The sequence below is a fragment of the Microchirus variegatus genome (assembly GCF_963457635.1).
Source record: "Microchirus variegatus genome assembly, chromosome: 3".
NCBI lineage: Eukaryota > Metazoa > Chordata > Actinopteri > Pleuronectiformes > Soleidae > Microchirus > Microchirus variegatus.
In genome coordinates, this window is record NC_139804.1 from 3199539 (window position 1) to 3219582 (window position 20044).

At 42.1% G+C, this 20044-nt stretch overlaps 1 protein-coding gene across 2 annotated transcripts in view; it reads left to right on the forward strand.

The window, feature by feature from the left end:
• Positions 1–20044, forward strand: part of tenm4 (teneurin transmembrane protein 4) — a gene marked incomplete at both ends in the record, with an annotated part of 186001 nt that overhangs the window by 15344 nt on the left and 150613 nt on the right. The window contains one exon of one of the 2 annotated variants that reach the window (XM_083887238.1): positions 16510–16764. The exons of the other annotated variant lie outside the window; for it this stretch is intronic. Within the exon in view, the coding sequence (XP_083743364.1) occupies positions 16510–16764 (255 nt within the window). The remainder of the gene's footprint in view (positions 1–16509; positions 16765–20044) is intronic. 2 annotated transcript variants of the gene reach the window in all.

The following is a 20044-nucleotide window of genomic DNA, read 5'->3' on the forward strand; positions in this document are numbered from 1 at the left end:
TCTTGGGTGAACTACAACGCAGGGCATTGTGGGTAAACACAACCAAAGTGCTACACGAAGCGTGTAAAACGAATGTGTGAGTCCGTTTTTGCAGCTCCATGTTTTCCCCAGGATGTGAAGGGAAACAATAGTTATCCTGCATTAAAACAACAGACGACCGCATGATTTCCGATGATTTTTCTTGTTCGTTATTCTTGACGCAGCGCCACCTCAGGCGATAAAGGAGAATACGTTATTAAAAAGGTGTGTTTCATTTCACGAAAGTGACTGCCACAGCTGTGGTTAGCTTACTGCCCCACATTAGGGGCTAGCAACCGTACGTGTAATAACGTAGACTCAACTAATCGATTATTAAATTAGTTGCAAACTATTTTAATCATCGATTTTAATCGACTTAATCGATTAGTTTTTGCAAACCCCAATCGTACCGAGTCTAGTTTCTCTGTTTTCTCCAGTTGTGTTGACGTATGAGCGATAAATTAACGTACTACGAAGTTAGCGTGAATCTCCTTCACCTGTGGCTCCAACATGCTTCCTCTTCAGGAGATCAGAACATTTAGCATAGTTCAGCTAATGCTGTTAGGCGTTAACGTAAAGTGCTCCCATACTTTTGAGGTACATTTTTCTCTCTGCTAATCTTCTTCTTCTTTTACGGTGGTCGGCGCCCAGCTTAATGTTAGCTTACTGCCCCACATTAGGGGCTAGCAACTGTACGTGTAATAACGAGTCTAGCGGAGACGATTAGCTGTGAATACGACCTCAGGCTAAGCTCAGGTGAAGGTTTTCACTGTGATAGGATACAGGAAGTTGCTTTAGATTCCTTTTAACGCTCTTTTATTGGCACATGTAGCTTTTACTTAAGGGTATATTTTTACAGTTTTATCATATCAGGTCAGGCCTAAAATGTGCTGAGGAATGATGAGGGCAGGGAATCCTCCCCGTACTTTGTCGAGCAAAGCCGCCGGCGAGCCACATGTAGCCCTAATGAGTCGCTTACAATTTCAGGCTCCGCTAGCTCACAAACACCAAAAGTAAACTTTTGTCTACCCCCCCACACCACCACCATACACACACACACACACACACTATTCAGGGACCTTAAGAGGATTGTAGGGGTCATTATTTATTCATGCCTTTGTGTTTATTCACCAGCTTCTGTGTGTGATGGCAGAGGGAATAGAGCAGCTCGCGCAGGCAGAGTAAAAGCTGATAATTATCCACTATTAGCGTTGTCTTTTCTTTTTTTTTTTCAAGTCGGCTCAGTTGACGGAGCAATCGAGGCCTAGAAACATTCGTTTAGCGCTGATTAACGTGTGCTAGCGCTTACAGATGCTTTTAGTTTGAGTTTGGTGAGAATGTTGTTAGCGATGAGGAGAGTGGAACCTTTACTTTTATATCCGTGAACAAAGACATCCCCAGGGATGCTTGAACGGGGCTGAATGGAGGGATTTAGCTCTGTCAGAACCAACACTGGTTCAAAATACTATTGGGCCTTGGACTGTCAGCGTTAGGAGTCTTGAAAATGGTTCAGTTAGCGATCGCTCAGTTAGCGGCCTTTACTCTCTCATTGCTAACAGTTATGCTAACAGGACCAAATGTCCGCCATCTTTGCTTACAGTTGAGCTAACAGGGCCAAGTGTCCGCCATCTTTGCTAACAGTTACGCGAACATGACCAAGTGTCCACCATCTTTGCTAGCAGGACCAAGTGTCCACCATCTTTGCTAACATTCAAGCTATCAGGACCAAGTGTCCGCCATCTTTGCTAACATTCAAGCTAACAGGACCAAGTGTCCGCCATCTTTGCTTACAGTTGAGCTAACAGGGCCAAGTGTCCGCCATCTTTGCTAACAGTTACGCGAACATGACAAAGTGTCCACCATCTTTGCTAACAGGACCAAGTGTCCGCCATCTTTGCTAACAGTTAAGCTAACAGGACCAAGTGTCCACCATCTTTGCTAACAGGACCAAGTGTCCTCCATCTTTGCTAACAGTTAAGCTAACAGGACCAAGTGTCCATCATCTTTGCTATCATTTAAGCTAACAGGGCCAACAGTTGACGGAGTAATCGAGTCCTAGAAACATTCGTTTAGAGCTGATTACCATGTGCTAGCACTGACATATGCATTTATGAGTTTGGTGGAGAAGATAATTCTGTCGCAAACTGTTTTGTGCACTGGTGAGATCCTTAAAAAAACAGCGTCTGCAGGATGTTGTTAGCTATGAGGAGAGTGGAACCTTTACTTTTACAACCGTGAACAAAGACATCCCCAGGGATGCTTGAACGGGGCTGAATGGAGGGATTTAGCTCTGTCAGAACCAACACTGGTTCAAAATACTATTGGGCCTTGGACTGTCAGCGTTAGGAGTCTTGAAAATGGTTCAGTTAGCGATCGCTCAGTTAGCGGCCTTTACTCTCTCGTTATGTGTCCACAAATCCTTTCTGTGCAGCTTCCAGTGCAGCGGAAGAAAAACCTCCTTCAGGATTTCAATTTCACATTTCCAGTCGGATTAATTCTCCGTGTCACGGAGAAGTCGAAACAGAAGGTGCCTTTTCTGGGCTGATTGCGGGGCACACTGTCTCTCCAGGGCAAAGGAATAGAGTGGACTTTGTGGGAACGAGAGTGGCAGCGGCCCAGCGGCAGCAGAGATGTGGGCAGAGAATGACCGGTGAGCACGTCTGTGCTCATAATCACCCAGAGAAGAAATGCCATGTCTTGACTCAGCCACTTTTTCCCCCCCCCTCCTCCTTTTCATCTTCCAAGCCAATACTGTGGAAATCATCAGTATTCTGCAGTGTGCTACTGCTGTTTTTTTTCCTCCTTATATCTCACTTGGACATTTTCCACCTTCTCCACACAGTTGAATAGATTAGCACTAAGTGATTACATCATGATAATGGTGTAATTTAAGTCAGTTGTAGATGTAGTGCAATGCCCCCAGAACACTCAAGAGCGATACGGCAATATGGCTAATTTTGTAATAGCGTATGTAATAGTATTGTCAGTTTTTCTGTTATCAACTGGAATTGTGATCTTTGCTCACAGTTATGCTAACAGGACCAAGTGTCCGCCATCTTTGCTATCAGTTAGGCTAACAGGACCAAGTGTCTGCCATATTTGCTAACAGTTGACCTAACAGGACCTAGTGTCTGCCATCTTTGCTAACAGTAATCCAACAGGACCAAATGTCTGCCATCTTTGCTAACAGTTACGCGAACAGGACCAAGTGTCTGCCATCTTTGCTAACAGTTACGCGAACAGGACCAAGTGTCTGCCATCTTTGCTAACAGTTAAGCTAACAGGACCAAGTGTCTGCCATTTTTGTTAACAGGAGCAAGTGTCCGTCATCTTTGCTATTAGTTAACCTAACAGGACCTAGTGTCTGCCATCTTTGCTAACAGTTACAAGAACAGGACCAAGTGTCTGCCATCTTTGCTAACAGTTAAGCTAACAGGACCAAGTGTCCGCCATTTTTGTTAACAGGAGCAAGTGTCCGTCATCTTTGCTAAGAGTTAAGTTAACAGGACCAAGTGTCTGCCATCTTTGCTAACAGTTAAGCTCACAGGACCAAGTGTCTGCCATCTTTGCTAATAGTTAAGCTAGCAGGACCAAGTGTCCGCCATCTTTGCTAACAGTTAAGCTAGCAGGACCAAGTGTCCGCCATCTTTGCTAACAGTTACGCTAACAGGACCAATTGTCACTTGGAGGGCATGTTACAAAAAATACAGAATGAAGATATTTCTCAACTCAGTGGAAACTGAGGTTGGGAAGCTCTATTTTTCAAAAATACTACCTCTATTCTAGTAGTTCCATGGCAACACACCATGAAACCATCACATGACCGTGGTGCTTTTAACAGGAAGCCAAATGGTCTAATTATCGTGAGTTTCTTAATTGTGGAAAACACTATAAATATGAGACACAACAGTTGTTGAAACGTGCCAGGTTAGACTGATAATGGGGGTGAAAGAAAGTGTTAGAATAGAGTTGTCTACTCTAATCCCTTTTCCCTTTCCTATTGGTCTTAACGCTTTTATTGTTTAAATGTCCTGTTGAATTTAAGTTGTTTTCTTGTGTTATTTTATGTCTAACTGTACAGCACTTTGGTCAACTTTATTGCTTTTAAATGTGCTTTATAAATACATTTGGATTGGATCGGATTTGGATAAAGTTGCCTCTGGGGTCAAATTCTCAATTTGTCTATGTTGTCATTATACAACCGGGAATCAAACCCAGGACCTGCTTGCTGTGAGGCAAACAGAGGAGCTATCGTCTGAAAAAGGAAATTTTTGAAGTGTATTTATTGGAAAATTGCTGGAAAATACAAAGTATTATGTTGTACTTTGATGAAAAAAAAACTGCTTTAGCCTTGAGCTCACGAGGTTAGCGTTCGCAGTGGTCTTCTGTGGAAGGTTGATGCGATCAGGAACCTGGCAAGCGTCAGATTAGCTCAGTGCTGCTGGATTATTACCGCTCGTCCCGCGATGTCCGGTCGATCTTTCTTCCTTTATGTGTTTGTTTTTTAACGGCGCTAACGACAGTGTTGTGACAGAATGCGACTCCGTGACTGTTTTCTATCTCCGCTTTGGTGGCGAGGCACCTCCATATGTATGTGGGTTTTTATCGCTTCATTGTTTGTGAACCATTTCTAATTTGGCCGTAGAGTGGTGCGGCGCACGCTGGTTGTAAGTAACGGATGCCGGCTATAAAGCGCTGATAGAAATGTTTTGGGTCGGCCTTGAATGGAATGTTCCTTTCCCCGCGCGCGATAATGTGTTTTTATTACGCACAAATATCATTTCCATTTACTCAGTAATGCTCAGGCCTAAACATTTCCAAGTGCAAGGTTACAATAATTTGTTTTCAGCCTATGTTCTCCTTACAGATATCGATTACTCGCAGGTAAACAGTGCTGTCAGAGATGTTTTTTATCATTTCTCCAATGTTGACTCATCACAGCTAATTTCCTTCTTCCCCGTTCAACGACGTCTCTTGGTAATTTTCCTCCACTGAGGGCGATGAACTATGGGCGGTGACCACTAGATTGACGTCTTTATTGTATAATTGTAATCTTGCAGTAATAAACACGGGGGGGGAACGTACATTTTCAATATGCATTGCTGTTTCGCCAAATTGTCATAGTCCTAGTAATGCAAAAAAAATCAGAATGAAGCAATTGTGCGAACCTGCAGTCGTTGGGTACACGTAACACGTTTTCATGGCGTGTAAATGAACAATTCTGATTATTAATTTCTGTCACACGATTAATCCAGCACATTCAATAACAAAAAAATCATATTTAATATATCTAGTGTATGAACCAGAGTCATTTAATTAAAAATAAATATAACATGCTTGGCATTTAGCACCATGCGTAGTTTTATTAATCTAACTATATTATCCGTGAGTTATTGTTTTCACCGTTCTTCGTCGTAAAATCTGACATAAACTGTGTATTTCCAATAGAATGTAGCCAAACGGATGCTAATTTGACCAAATACAATATGAAAATGTATTTATGGATTGTGGAACGAGGATTGGGTCGAGGGTCAAACTACAGACTTTGGCTTCCTCCAAGGACATGATGATGGGAGTTAGGTTAAGTCAGGTGTGACTGATTGTCTCTGTGTATCTTGGCCTTTTTAAAGGTGCATTATGTAATAAATCTAAAGCAATGACTATATTGATTTTAGTCTGACTAATACTAGCTTGCTATTAGTCAGACTAAGACTAGCTTGATTTTAGTCTGACTAAGACAAGCTTGATTTTAGTCTGACTAAGACTAGCTTGTCTGACTAAGACTAGCTTGATTTTAGTCTGACTAAGACTAGCTTGATTTTAGTCGGACTAAGACTAGCTTGATTTTAGTCGGACCAAGACTAGCTTGATTTTAGTCTGACTAAGACAAGCTTGATTTTAGTCTGACTAAGACTAGCTTGTCTGACTAAGACTAGCTTGATTTTAGTCGGACTAAGACTAGCTTGATTTTAGTCGGACTAAGACTAGCTTGATTTTAGTCGGACCAAGACTAGCTTGATTTTAGTCGGACTAAAACTAGCTTCATTTTGGTTGGACTAAGAGTAGCTTCATTTTAGTCTGACTAAGACTAGCTTCATTTTAGTCGGACTAAAACTAGCTTCATTTTGTTTGTACTAAGACTAGCTTGATTTTAGTCTGACTAAGACTAGCTTGATTTTACTCAGACAAAGACTAGCTTGATTTTAGTCCGACTAAGACTAGCGTGATTTTAGTCTGACTAAGACTAGCTTGATTTTTAGTCGGACTTAGCCTTAATCGGGTTAGTTCGTAGAAAAATCACCATTCCCTCGGCCATCGCGAATCATAACGCAGTCGCTATTCCGATCAAAATAATCACAATTAGATATTTATTCGTTATCGTTCAGCCTTAATGGAAATACGGAAATTGAGACACCAATAACCAAAGCGGGACAGTCGCGTCAAAAGGTCGATGGATTGATGGAAATTCATCGCCTGCAGAGTTATATGTGTGGCACAGATTTGTTGTCTGACAAATATACGTCGTTTATCGCCTCGTCGCACCATCACCAGCCAGTATGTTCACTGTCACACTGCAGAAACACCTTCGCGAGGTCCTGAGTGTTAGCGTCCTCGCGTCGCTAACGCATCGCATTTCCCGACACTGTCACCGGCACAATGGCAGCACTAACGCTCGCCTTTGAAGATCGGTCCAAACAAAGAGCAGTGATCATGTAGGGAAGTATGTGGGGGGGGGGGGTAAAGTTAATCAGTCATGGCGCAGTCAGTGGAGTTAGGGGGGAAAAAAACACATCAAGCCTCCTTTCATGGATTTAGCGGCTCCGAATCCTTTGTATCGCATGACATTTCCAGGACAACTTGATCCTGCCATGTGAACATTTGTGTCGCGCACTGTAAACATGGCCAACCAGAGCCAGGCAGCGGCACTTCATTAGAGGGACAAAGTTAAAAGTGAACGGGGGGATTGTTCAGGCAATTTAAAAGCTATTAAACGTCCAATTAAGGTTTTCCCCGTCAGCCAAAGTAGCTCGTAGGCAAACGCGACTCAATTAATAGAGCCCCTTATTTGTATTAGGGCTGGGATCAGAAGCTTATTTATAAAACAAACTGTTTCCCTTTCCACAGATTTACTCCCTAATCATCTTTTTAGCATAAGTCACATTACTGTATTAATTAGTTGTCATCGTTCGTTCCAATAACTCACCCTGGACGATTTTGTTTTTTACAAAAAAAAAAGCACTTCCTTAAGGAATAACGACAGAGACGATTTAAAACAAGAAATACAACAGTAAATGTTCCCCAAGATCACTCCTCAAGTGTTGAGCGGTGACTTTGCAGCAGCTGCAGGATTTAATCAAGGTGACTAAAGGATCTGGTGAGCGTCAAACTGCACTTTCACAACGTGTGCGCCACTCAAATTAGAAACTGCAGGAGGAAACAAATACAGGTCTGCCACCTTCATGTGGCGTCAAGGAGGATTAATCGGCTAAAAGGGCGAGGGTTTTCATACATGAAGGAAGGCTGTTGTGTCCTTGAAACGAGCCAGACGGTAATTTACATGCGTATCATTTCGCTTAAAGCTCCCATAAACCGGAAGTTCCAATTAACGCTGTTTTTTTGGTGTGTATCTGCGTCATGACCTCGTTTACGAAGCCCTAAATAGTTCGGCCACTGCTGGAAAGCTCTCGTTGGCTGGCCAATCACAACAGGGCTTGATTTTAGTCTGACTAAGACTAGCTGGATATTAGTCGGACTAAGACTAGCTTGATTTTAGTTGGACCAAGACTAGCTTGATTTTAGTCTGACTAAGACAAGTTTGATTTTAGTCTGACTAATACTAGCTTGCTATTAGTCGGACTAAGACTAGCTTGATTTTAGTCTGACCAAGACTAGCTTGATTTTAGTCGGACTAAGACTAGCTTGATTTTAGTCCGACTAAGACTAGCTTTCATTTTAGTGGGACTAAGACTAGCTTGTCTGAATAAGACTAGCTTGAATTTAGTCTGACTAAGACTAGCTTGATTTTACTCTAAGACCAGCTTGATTTTAGTCAGACAAAGACTAGCTTGATTTTAGATGGACCAAGACTAGCTTGATTTTAGTCTGACTAAGACTAGCTTGATTTTAGTCTAAGACCAGCTTGATTTTAGTCGGACAAAGACTAGCTTGATTTTAGTCGAACTAAGACTAGCTTGATTTTAGACGGACCAAGACTAGCTTGATTTTAGTCTGACTAAGACTAGCTTGATTTAGTCTAATACTAGCTTGATTTTAGTCAGACAAAGAAGCTTGATTTTAGTCTGACGAACACTAGCTTCCAAAGAAAGAAGCAGATAACATATTATCTAGATATGTTAGTCCGACTAAGACAAGTTTGATTTTAGTCTGACTAATACTAGCTTGATTTTAGTCTGACCAAGACCATCTTCATTTTAGTCGGACTAAGACTAGCTTCATTTTAGTCCGACAAAGACTAGCTTGTCTGACTAAAATTAGCTTGATTTTTAGTCGGACTAAGACTAGCTTGATTTGAGTATGACTTAGACAAGCTTGATTTTTAATCTGACTAACACAGCTCTGTCTTCTGCTTCAGCGAGGAGAGGTTTCGATCGGCCGGTTTGCAGCAACTCTGAGGTTTTTGACCATAAAAATCAAGTGAATGTATGTAAATAGACCTCCATAACTCACATAATATGTGCCATAGGACCACTCTATGGGAGCTTTAAAAGGTCTGAAAAGGTGCACATCCATCAATTAGCGACGTGAATACGACGGGAGTGTGACGTGGCGTTGACTCGTGGTGTGAGCGTGTAAAATCAGGTGAGTTTTTTTGCACCTACGCCGCTCGCTCTGCTCTTCTGCCAGCAACGCTGACAAAAGGTGTGTCGTGTGAGGTGCGGGTGTCAAACAGCAGCAGCAGCAGCAGCAGCACATCATCGCCGGTGTTCAGTGCCACATAATAAGCAGCAGCATTGCACAGGGAGCACAGCCCACGGTTCCATGTGCCCACACAATGAAACACAAGAGCCATTATACGGAACTAAACAACCAACAGCGCGATGTGAATCCGCCCGCGACTGTATCTCCACGGTCATGTTTACACGTGCACTTTCTGCTCGAGTTGCAGAAGAAGAAGCATTTCTGTCTGAATTATAAACAAATGCTGTTGTCGTCGCTCACCCTTATTATTTCACCTCTGCTCGGCCCCCTCACTGTTCACCTTCAACTTTCTTTTTCCCCTGCACTTTCATTTCTGTTTTAATAGTTTTGTTTTTCTGAAACAGACCGTGGTGTTTTTCAAAACTATACTTTTTTTGTCTCGGTAATGAAGGCGCAGGCTCGGGCATTTCATATGTGCGCTTCTGCATTTGACAAATAGACGTCCGCATCAGTCCAAGCGCATTGAACTCTGCTGCCCTATGGAGTTTGGAGTTTGTGGGAAAAAAAAGCCTCTAATAAGAAAACACACGGCATGTTTACATGTGCGGTTTAATCCAGCGAAGGCCGTATAGTGCGACTAAGATAGGCGATCGGACAACTTGTCAATTCCTGTTCGATGTTGACCTTTTACAAACAGTGAACGGCGAGATGGATCGCGCTGTGGTTCTGTATGTTTCGTACCTGCTGTACGTTGTTAATGGTGATACAAATTAGATGGAGCGTGTTGTCCAAAGAAAGAAGCTGATAACATATTATCTAGATATGTTAGTCTGACTAATACTAGCTTGATTTTAGTCGGACTAAGACTAGCTTAATTTTAGTCGGACTAAGACTAGCTTGATTTTAGTCTGACAAAGACTCACTTGTCTGACTAAGACGCTTGATTTTAGTCTGACTAAGACTATCTTGATTTTAGTTTGACTAAGACTAGCTTGATTTTAGTTTGACTAAGACTAGCTTGATTTTAGTCTGACTAAGACTAGCTTGATGTTAGTATAAGACTAGCTTGATGTTAGTCAGACAAAGAAGCTTGGTTTTAGTCTATCTAAGACTAGCTTGATTTTAGTCTGACTAAGACGAGCTTGATTTTTAGTCGGACTAAGACTAGCTTGATTTTAGTCTGAATAAGACAAGCTTGATTATTAGTCAGACTGAGACTAGCTTCATTTTAGTCGGACGAAAACTACCTTGATTTTAGTCTGACTAAGACAAGCTTGATGTTTAGTCGGACTAAGACTAGCTTGATTTTAGTCTGACTAAGACGAGCTTGATTTTTAGACTGAGACTAGCTTCATTTTAGTCTGACTAAGACTAGCTTCATTTTTTTATTTGGACTAACGCGTTTGCATGACCTGAAGCGGCTAACTCGTGTCAAATTATAGCGCTATAACGCTAAAATGCGCTAGCCAGAACCCTGCAATGACTGCCACTCCAGAACCAGAGTATTTACGTGAAGCATTTTTATTCAACCTATTTCACCTGTGTCCATGTAGACGTAGCTCGTGTTCCATTGTAAACGCACCATTGCACAAAACCTGGACTGTGACAAAGTCCGCTTTACCTTGCTCGGTATTGTGTGTGTGTGTGTGAGTGTGTGTGTGCAGTCGTCGTGATGAATCGAAGAAAAGATGATTTTTTGTCTTTTTTTTGATGAATAACTTTGAATTTCAATGCAATGGCGTCAGAATTTAACGCAGTTAGAGGCAAATTGAGGATGAACGGCTGAATTTGGAGGGCGAGAATTAACAATCGTGACTTTTATCAGGATATTATCTGCCTTATTAAACCGTTTTGGTGTAATTTGGTGAGTGCTCTCAGGTTTTTCCCCCTGAATCCACCGAAACACGGACTAATCCCCATTAAAGGGATAAACAGAGTGTTTAAAGGTCTAAGGAACGTGTCGTTGTTTATTAGTTTTAGTGCCGGAACACTTGGTTGATTAAACGATCGGTAATGTGTGTTAATTGTGAGCGTCGCTGCTAATGAAGACTCCTTTTTGTTGTTTAAATGTGAGGATTTGCTTCATCTTCTTTTTGTTTCCCTATGATCTCAAATTCAAGTTGTTATGGGAGTGTTAATGGAGATATGCAAAGCAGGCACTTGACACCTGTAGGCTGTAAGATTGTTATTTATTTTTGTGTTAATTAATTTTTTGTGCGTTTGCCGCTAATTAATAATTAATTGATTCATCGCGGAAACAACTGCGCACACACGTCTGTTACGTGTGACTGTATAGTTTTTAAAAAAAACTATTTTCTCCCATGTTTTTCAGCGTAACTAATTGTTCAGACCCAGATTATCGTTTAAACAATCGCAATAATCTCACACGCAGCCGTTTGCGTAACTCTCAAATCCAGTGCGGTTCCAAAATTTGTTTCAAAGCAGCATTAAAAAAAAAAAAGACTATTTTATTCATTGTTACTTGTGGAGTTGTAAAAAGAAAAGAACAAATATGCACAGCTGTCCACCCACGTTCATGTTAGCGCCGCTGTTTTGGCTCCCATACCAGCACCACACACACACACACACACACTCTTACTGTTTTATGCCTCGGAAAAAAAACATATATATATATTTGATTCTTTGAACCTTGGCTTCGATGCAAAGTTAACTTCTTTTGAATTATATTTGCCTTCTTTCATACTGTACTCTCTCTCTCTTTGCACTGTAACACGTGCAGAAAAATGTGGATTTGAACATCACAACGTCAATATCGCACGGTTTGAACAGCAAGAGCGATAAAAGTGCGTCTTTTGTCTTATTTCTTTCAAACTCTGCTTTCGATTTTTAAATAAAAGTTGCATCGAGAGGCCGTTTGGCTTCTGTCTTGGACGTCTTGGCTGCACACAATCCTCTGTTAATTAAACACAGTAAAGACAGTAAAACCTTTGTGTGAAAGAATAACGGCCGCTAAGCACCGACTACCTTGACCTCATTTTCGGTTATGACTTTGACCGTTTTTTTTTTTTTTTAGAGGATTTTAATCTTTTCTTGTCTCACGGATGAATCCTCCCTCCCTCGCTCTCCAGGAAGGGAAATAAAAAGCTGCAGGACTCAGGAGCTCAGTTTTCAACCTCTCATGTCAACTCATCTGCGTGTCAGGGGTTATTATAGTGAACGGAATCTAAGTCTAAAACGAGCTACTGAAATCAAAATAAAAACTAAATAAAAACTACACAAACCAAAACTAACTAAAACTAAACTGAATTGTAGATAAATTCAGCTTTGTCCAAAACTTCATTCATTTACCTGAAAAACCTGAGTAACTAACTAAATAGAAACTAAACTGAAACTAGTCAATTCCTCAAAATAAAAGCTAAACTAAAACGACTAAATCATTTGTTGAATTAACTGAAACAAATGATAATTGATTTGTTATCAATTATAACAAATAGACCAGAAGACTGAGCTTCCGGTCTCGAGCTCGAAGCTTGAGACCGGAAGGTAGCCGGTTCAATCCCCGACCAGTCCACAGCTGAAGTGCTGTTGAGCAAGGCACCTAACCCCCTCACTGCTCCCCGAGCGCCGCTCACTGGCATGGCAGCTCACTGCGCTGGGTTAGCATGTTCTCCACCTCACTGTGTGCTGTGTGTGTTCACTAACTCACTGCAGAATTAAATTTCCCCTTGCGACACTTAAAGGGTTCTTAATCTTAAATCTTAATCTTAATCTTAAAGTAGCTAACGCAGCTAATGGAGTAACTGGTAAACGGTGCCTGGACTCCGGTTCCCGCGGCATGTAAAAGATGCCGTCACGCGCGTCTTTTTCCCGGGTCAGTCGTCGTGGAAACGCGGCATGCGTTAATGTGCGTTAACGTTGACGCCGTTAAAATGAGTCTCTAAAGTTAAAGTTAACGCAAAACTTTTAAAACAGAGGCACACATATACGCAGTACGCAGGTACGCTGGTCATTTATATCGCAGCTCTTTTTGTCTAATGAACAGACCACTACATTTCGACTAAACGAGCTAACGGTGCTAAAGGAGCTAATGCAGGTAACTGGTAAACGGTAACTGGACTCCGGTTTCCGCGGCACGTAAACGTAATGTCACGCAAGTCTTTTTCCAGTCAGTCGTTATGGAAATGCATCATGTGCTTATGCAAGTTAACACATGACGCATTTCCATGAGGACTGACCGTAAAAAGACGCGCGTGACGTCATGTTTACGTGACTCCGGATTGTTAAAATGAGTCTCTAAAGTAACGCTATACTTTAAAAACAGAGGCACACATACGCAGTTACACAGGTACGCTAGTTATTTGTAGGGCTTCTCTTTGCGTTTCATAAACAGACCATTAACCGGCGCTATAGTAGCTAACACAGCTAACGGAGTAACTGGTAAACGGTGCCTGGACTCCGGTTCCCGCGGCACGTAAAAGATGCCGTCACGCTAGTCTTTTTCCCGGGTCAGTCGTCGTGGAAACGTGGCATGCGTTAATGTGCGTTAACGTTGACGCCGTTAAAATGAGTCTCTAAAGTTAAAGTTAACGCAAAACTTTTAAAACAGAGGCACACATACGCAGTACACAGGTACGCTGGTCATTTATATCGCAGCTCTTTTTGTCTAATGAACAGACCACTCCATTTCGACTTAACGAGCTAACGGTGCTAAAGGAGCTAATGCAGGTAACTGGTAAACGGTACCTGGACTCCGGTTTTCGCGGCACGTAAACGTAATGTCACGCAAATCTTTTTCCAGTCAGTCGTTATGGAAATGCATCATGTGCTTATGCAATTTAACGCATGACGCGTTTCCATGAGGACCGACTGGAAAAAGACATGCGTTACGTCATGTTTACGTGACTCCCGATTGTTAAAATGAGTCTCTAAAGTAACGCTAAACTTTAAAAATGGAGGCACACATACGCAGTACACAGGTACGCTGGTTATTTGTACCGCTGCTCTTTTCCTTTCTTTAATAAACAGACCGCTCCAGTTTGACTGTAGGCACGCTAACAGCGCTAAAGGAGCTAACGCAGCCAACTGGTGACCACTGACCGGAAAAAGACTTGTCATGTTTTGGTCTCCCGATTTTTAAAACGAGTCTCTAAAGTAACGCTAAACAGAGGTACACATACGCAGTACGCTGGTTATTTGTATTGCTGCTCTTTTCCTTTAATAAACAGACCGCTAATGTAGCTAACGGAGCTAAATGGTACCTGGACTCTGGTGCCGCGGCACGTAAACATGGCGTCACGCGCACCTTTTTCCGGGTCAGTCGTCATGGAAACTTATCATGCGTTAACACTGACGCCGTTAACGTGCCCAGCGCTAATAAAAACGAATGAAAAATTCAAAACTACAATAACCTTGCTGCGTATAGAGTGTGCGGTCGTTTTTGGCTAAATGTTGGGGGCGTATCTGAGGAATTCTGGGAATGACTAATAGTAATAAAGCAGGATTGTACATCGCTGTATATTGAAGCGTCACAGTCGTTAACCCTGCAGCTTCTGCAGCCGTCTGAGAGAGAAATGAAGCATGTGCTGTGGAAGTATATATATATATATATATATACATATATATAGAAAGCACAAACTGTGACTCCCCCGGCGGTGCAGTGGACGTCCGTGTGCGCTTGTGTCGGCCTGTGCCTGATATGTTAATATCACTAATTGTTTCCTAATTAGATGCGAGTCAGTGAGTCGTATTTTAATGCTCTTCGGGGATCGTTACAGAGCGAGGAGGAAATGTATCTCCGCTGATGGATGACGGTCCAGTCAGCAGGAATTTTCCAACATCAAGGCCGTTGGAGTGATGGGAGAACGCAGGGTGTGCGGCGCGAGAGCGCGAGTGCTCTGAACTGATGGCCGCGTTCGCCTGCAGTACACGTTACTCAAGTGCTCCGGGTTTTTTTTTTTTTTTTTCGCGTGGCACCGAGCTGAATCAAAAGTTAATCATACCTTAATGGGCACTCTGTGGAGATTTAACATCCCGTGACAGGGCCTGAGATTGGAGTCAATAAAGAAAAAAATAAAGAAGGAGAAAAAATGCGATATTGGCGCGTTAGGAGAATCAGAGTCGCACACTTTATGTATAACAAGAGGCTATAAATGATCACCCGTGCATTATTCATGTTACAGACGAGCTGTGGTGGACGAGGAGAAGTGAAAATACATCATATTTAGGGAAATTGTTTTAAGCTGCTGTTTCTGTTTCTGTCTGTTTTGTAGTGTAATTAAGTTAAGTACAGCGAATGCCCTGCAACAGCGAGAATAGTGTGTAGATTTGTGAATCAAAAAAAAAAAAAAAGATTTAATCATTTAAAAATATTGCATTTTATTGTTTGAAAATGCACTTGTTCTTTGCGCTCCATGATTTGTTCTTTGACACTTGGTCCAAGATTTGAAACTGCAATGCTGATTCCAAAGTGTCAAAGTGCATCAGGGCAAATGGATAATTTCCTGAATTTCAAAAATACATAAAAATTATTCCTTAAGAGGTTTGAAAATATTTTCGACGGATCCTTGTTCAGGGCGATGCCGACTATTATGATGGTAAATTTCAAGCCATTCCGAGATACTTTTTGTTTTTTAAAAAAGAAAGTCAGCTCACTGTCAAAAGTGCATCAGGGCAAATTGATCATTTCCTGAAATTCAAAAATTCATTAAAATTATTCCTTAAGATTTTTGCAAATATTTTCGACGGATCCTTGTTCAGGGTGATGCCGACTATTATGATGGTAAATTTCAAGTCATTCCGAGATACTTTTTGTTTTTGAGACTTAAGTCAGCTTATTGTCAAAGTGCATCAGGGCAAATGGATCATTTCCTGAATTTCCAAAATTCACTAAAATGATTCCTTATTCCCAAAACACTAACCCTATTCTCGTAACACAAAGCTATGCTAATGCACATCGGTGAAGTATCCCTGTAACTTAAAGGCAGGAGGACACATCACGCACAACTCAAAGAACATACAACAACAATGAGAACGAGCTCCTGGTGAAAAACAGCTGCTCCTGAAACGGAAAGTGAGATTGAGTTTGAGCCGACCGTGGTCTAAACAGAACCATGTGCTCGAAAACATACACATGTCATTATAAAGCATGACCCGGCCCTCACTGTACTGTATGTCACTGTTGTCCTGAACTATTTCTGCACACACACACACACACACACACACACACACACACACACAAAGGATCAGATGCCAGAAAAGATTGTGCACGAGAAAGTTTCAGTTACAGCAAAACTGTTTGTTAAACTTCCTGTCGATGTCTCTGTGCTCTTGTAAAGACTTGAGCAGAGTTTTTTTTCCCTCTCCTACTTTTTTTTCACATTTAAATGAATAATAAAAGGATGTTTTTTTATTGCTTTGAAGCAGCATTAGTTTGTCGTTGCCTTCAAACAAACTCCTGTTTGTATTGTACCTCTCAGTTGGGCGGAGGCCGGCGGAGACAAAGGCAGATGTGTGTGTTTTTATTTCCCCTTTTAAGTGTCAGAATTAAGTTGTGTGTGTGTGTGTGTGTGTGTTTATGTGACGATCCCTGTGTTTTTGGGTGTGTTTCATTCATCCCCCCCCGCATGTGTTGTCTCTGTTTGTGGTCTACAGGTCCTCCGCATTGTTGTTCATCCGCCTCCTCCTCCTCCTCCTCCTCCTCCTCCTCCCCTGTTGAGCAGCTCCCATACCCTCCTCCCCCTTCCATTGCAGCCAATGAGAGCGAGGCAGGGTTGCTAGGTAACTGTGCGGCTCATCAGCCAGCCCAGGACTCTGACTCTGAGGATGAGTTTGGCCCCAATTCATTCTTAGTTAAAACTGGCTCAGGGAACCTGTGTGCTCCTGCCACTGCTACAGCAACAGCTGATGGTGAGTTGGGGTTTTTTTTTTTTAAAAAACAAACTTCTGCTGCTTTTGTTGACGTTGTTGAGCCTTCTGTTCCTGGACAGTGTGTTTGTATTATCATGCAGACGGCTGCAGGGGCCAAGACTATTATTATGAGTTGAGATATTTAGCCTCGGGATCATGCACAGGGTCTGCAAAGTTCACAGCGTTGCTTAAACGGACGGACGATTTTGGTCCAGTGGGTGATGTTTTGTCAGATATTTCTGTGTGTGTGTGCGTTCTTGTACTTGCGGCATACTGAGGACCAGTGAGGGGTTTTTAACCAACAAAGTGAGGTCATTTTTACGGAGTAAGGACATTTTGGCCGGTCCTCACTTTGTTTTCATTGAAATCACTTCCTTAGGTTGCTATATATAACATGCTATACTCAATTTGTCCCAATTTTTTTGGAAGACATAATATAGTATGACGTTTTTTTTGTCAAATTTTAGACCAAATTTTTTTTGTCAAATTTTAGACCAAAATTTTTTTGTACAATTTTGGACCAACATTTTTTTTGGTCAAATTTTGGTCGACTTGTTTTTGTAAAAATTTTGGACCAAAAATAAATAAATAAATACAAATGTTTTCCAGCCCTTTTTGCTCTGGGGCTCCACCTGCAGACATTTTACGGTACTGCAACCAGTAGTTCTATATAGATGTCATTCATGAAATAGATATTTGTAATTGTGTGGATTTATGAAGTGGAAATGCTGGTCCTCACTTTGTCAGCAACCCAGTCCTCAGTGTGTGTGTGTGTGTGTGTGTGTGTGTGTGTGTGTGTGGGAGTCATCATCATCTCCAGACTTCACAGAAAAGCAGCAGGAGCTTTTTTCGCGCGTCCTCCGCAAACCTCAGATAAGAGAAGCAAGGGAGCGCGTAACGACAGGTACTTCACACCAGGTGCGATGTCATCGCGACGCTTAGCGGCTGAAAGGAGCGCCGTACTGTACTGTACTGTACTCTGTACCGTGTGTTTTTGATAAGCGCTCAAAGGCAGATGGTTTCCTCTGGAGTTAGATTAGGGTTTTTTGGTCGAAATCCATACGTGGATCCTCATTAATAAATGTCAGCTGTGCTCTTGAAGCGAGCTCAGTGTCTGCTGCTGCCGTTGGAAACCGACGTTCACTCACGCTGACACGCTGACATTCGCACTTAAAGCTGGTGAAACACGCGTGTTGACAGTTGGCGGAAGTTCAGCCGCTGTAAAAGCACATTGTGTCAGCGGTTAAACTTTATGTTTATCTAATTATTGCAGACACGATGTTTTGATCTGTTACGCGAAAACGGCGCCGTTGAGCTGACATGACATTATTTGTTTGACAGATTGCTGCACGAAAGGCGAGATAAAGTGTTTAAACCTGTTTTCATAAATTGAACCGGTATTGGTATCTGGAATTCAATACTTATTTCTGTACTTTTAAAATGTTTTAATAGTTGTAAAAGAAAGTCTACACTTCTCAGTTTCAGTTATTTATTCAGAAGATTTAGAGCTAGCTAGCTAGCTTAGCTAACATCAGCCGAACCAAAAAAAGCTACTACTTATTCACCGAGTTAAGTTAGCTGATAATTACTTGAACGTGTCAAGTCATCGACGGTTTCATCGCTCATTTCCTTGTCAACGTTTCTAGCTTGACCGTGTTGCTACTACCAACGTTAGCAGTGCTAGCTGATGCCCGTGTTTGACCAGAATTCACATACGCAGGGGGCATTTACTGTATGTGCTGTATGAATAGTCGTCTTCGTTTGTTTCATCGTATCATTCATTCCGAGAAACAGCTCTTGTTAAACGTCTTTGCTAACAGTTATGCTGACAGAATCAAGTGTCTGCTATCTTTGCTAACAGTTACGCTAACAGGAACAAGTGTCCGCCATCTTGCTGACACTTACGCTAACAGGACCAAGTGTCCGCCATCTTTGCCAACAGTTAAGCTAACAGGACCAAGTGTCCTCTATCTTTGCTAACAGTTATGCTAACAGGACCAAGTGTCCGCCATCTTGCTGACATTTACGCTAACAGGACCAAGTGTCCGCCATCTTGCTGACACTTACGCTAACAGGACCAAAGTCTGACATCTTGCTAACAGTTACGCTAACAGGACCAAGTGTCCGCCATCTTTGCTAACAGTTAAGCTAACAGGACCACGTGTCCGCCATCTTTGCTAACAGTTAAGCTAACAGGACCACGTGTCCGCCATCTTTGCTAACAGTTACGCTAACAGGACCAAGTGTCGGACCATCTTTGCTAACAGTTATGCTAACAGGACCAAGTGTCCCTTTTTATTTGTTTCCTTTGTTTCATCGTTTAATATATTCCTAGAAACAGCTCTTGTTAAACGTCGACTGTAAACAACATATTTAATTTACAGCCGATCAGTGAAGGAAAGTTTTGGATGTCCCAGTTTCTACTTTCTGTTTAGACTGAAAACAAACACTCCCAGGATTTTTAGACAAAAACTTAGCAAGTAGTGCAAAAGCAGCATGTGAGCGGGTGTGAGTCGCTAAACTGTCATTTAAAGCAATTGAATTGGTCACAAAGCATTAATGCAGACGTTCAGGTGTCGCCGAAGCAAGTAACGCAGCGCTGTGGTCGCGGGGTGAGATTTAACGCACGTTGTTTTTAAAGCCACGAACTACGCTTATGCATGGACAATGGGATTATTATTTTCGAGTATTCTACTCAAGGTGACCCCGCAGGAAAGCAGATTTATACCATTCAGAAGCGTCGGCGCAACAACAACAACAACAAAAATCAAATGATGTACGTGATTTATTAAAGCCTACAACTTAACTTTACCAAAGGGGGTTTGCATTACATCAAACTCCCAGAGTTCACTTCATGCTCAGAAAGCCCCGGAGAATGAGTTATTAATCCTGTCACAAACCACCACCCCAACACACACCCCCCACCAATCCTAATTCCACAGTATAACAACAAGCTGGTCAGCCCAGCAGTGACATGACTTCAGGGGACACGGGTGTGTGTGTGTGTGTGTGGTGGGGGGGGGGGAATCTGTGTCTCATAACAATGACACTGATTTGCATAGGTGTGGCGTTTAAGGTTTTTGCTCCAGGGTTTGTCAGCAAGGGGTAGGACAGAGGACAAGAGGGGCTGATACTGAGGAGAATCCCCAGCTTTATTTGCTGCTTTATTCATCCTCGGGCTTCGCAAGACTCGTATTATTTATTTTTTAGTTTGCAGCAGGGTACGGCGTGTTCCTCGCCGTTTTCTCACTCTCTGTATCTCAGCAATATCAAACCAGGA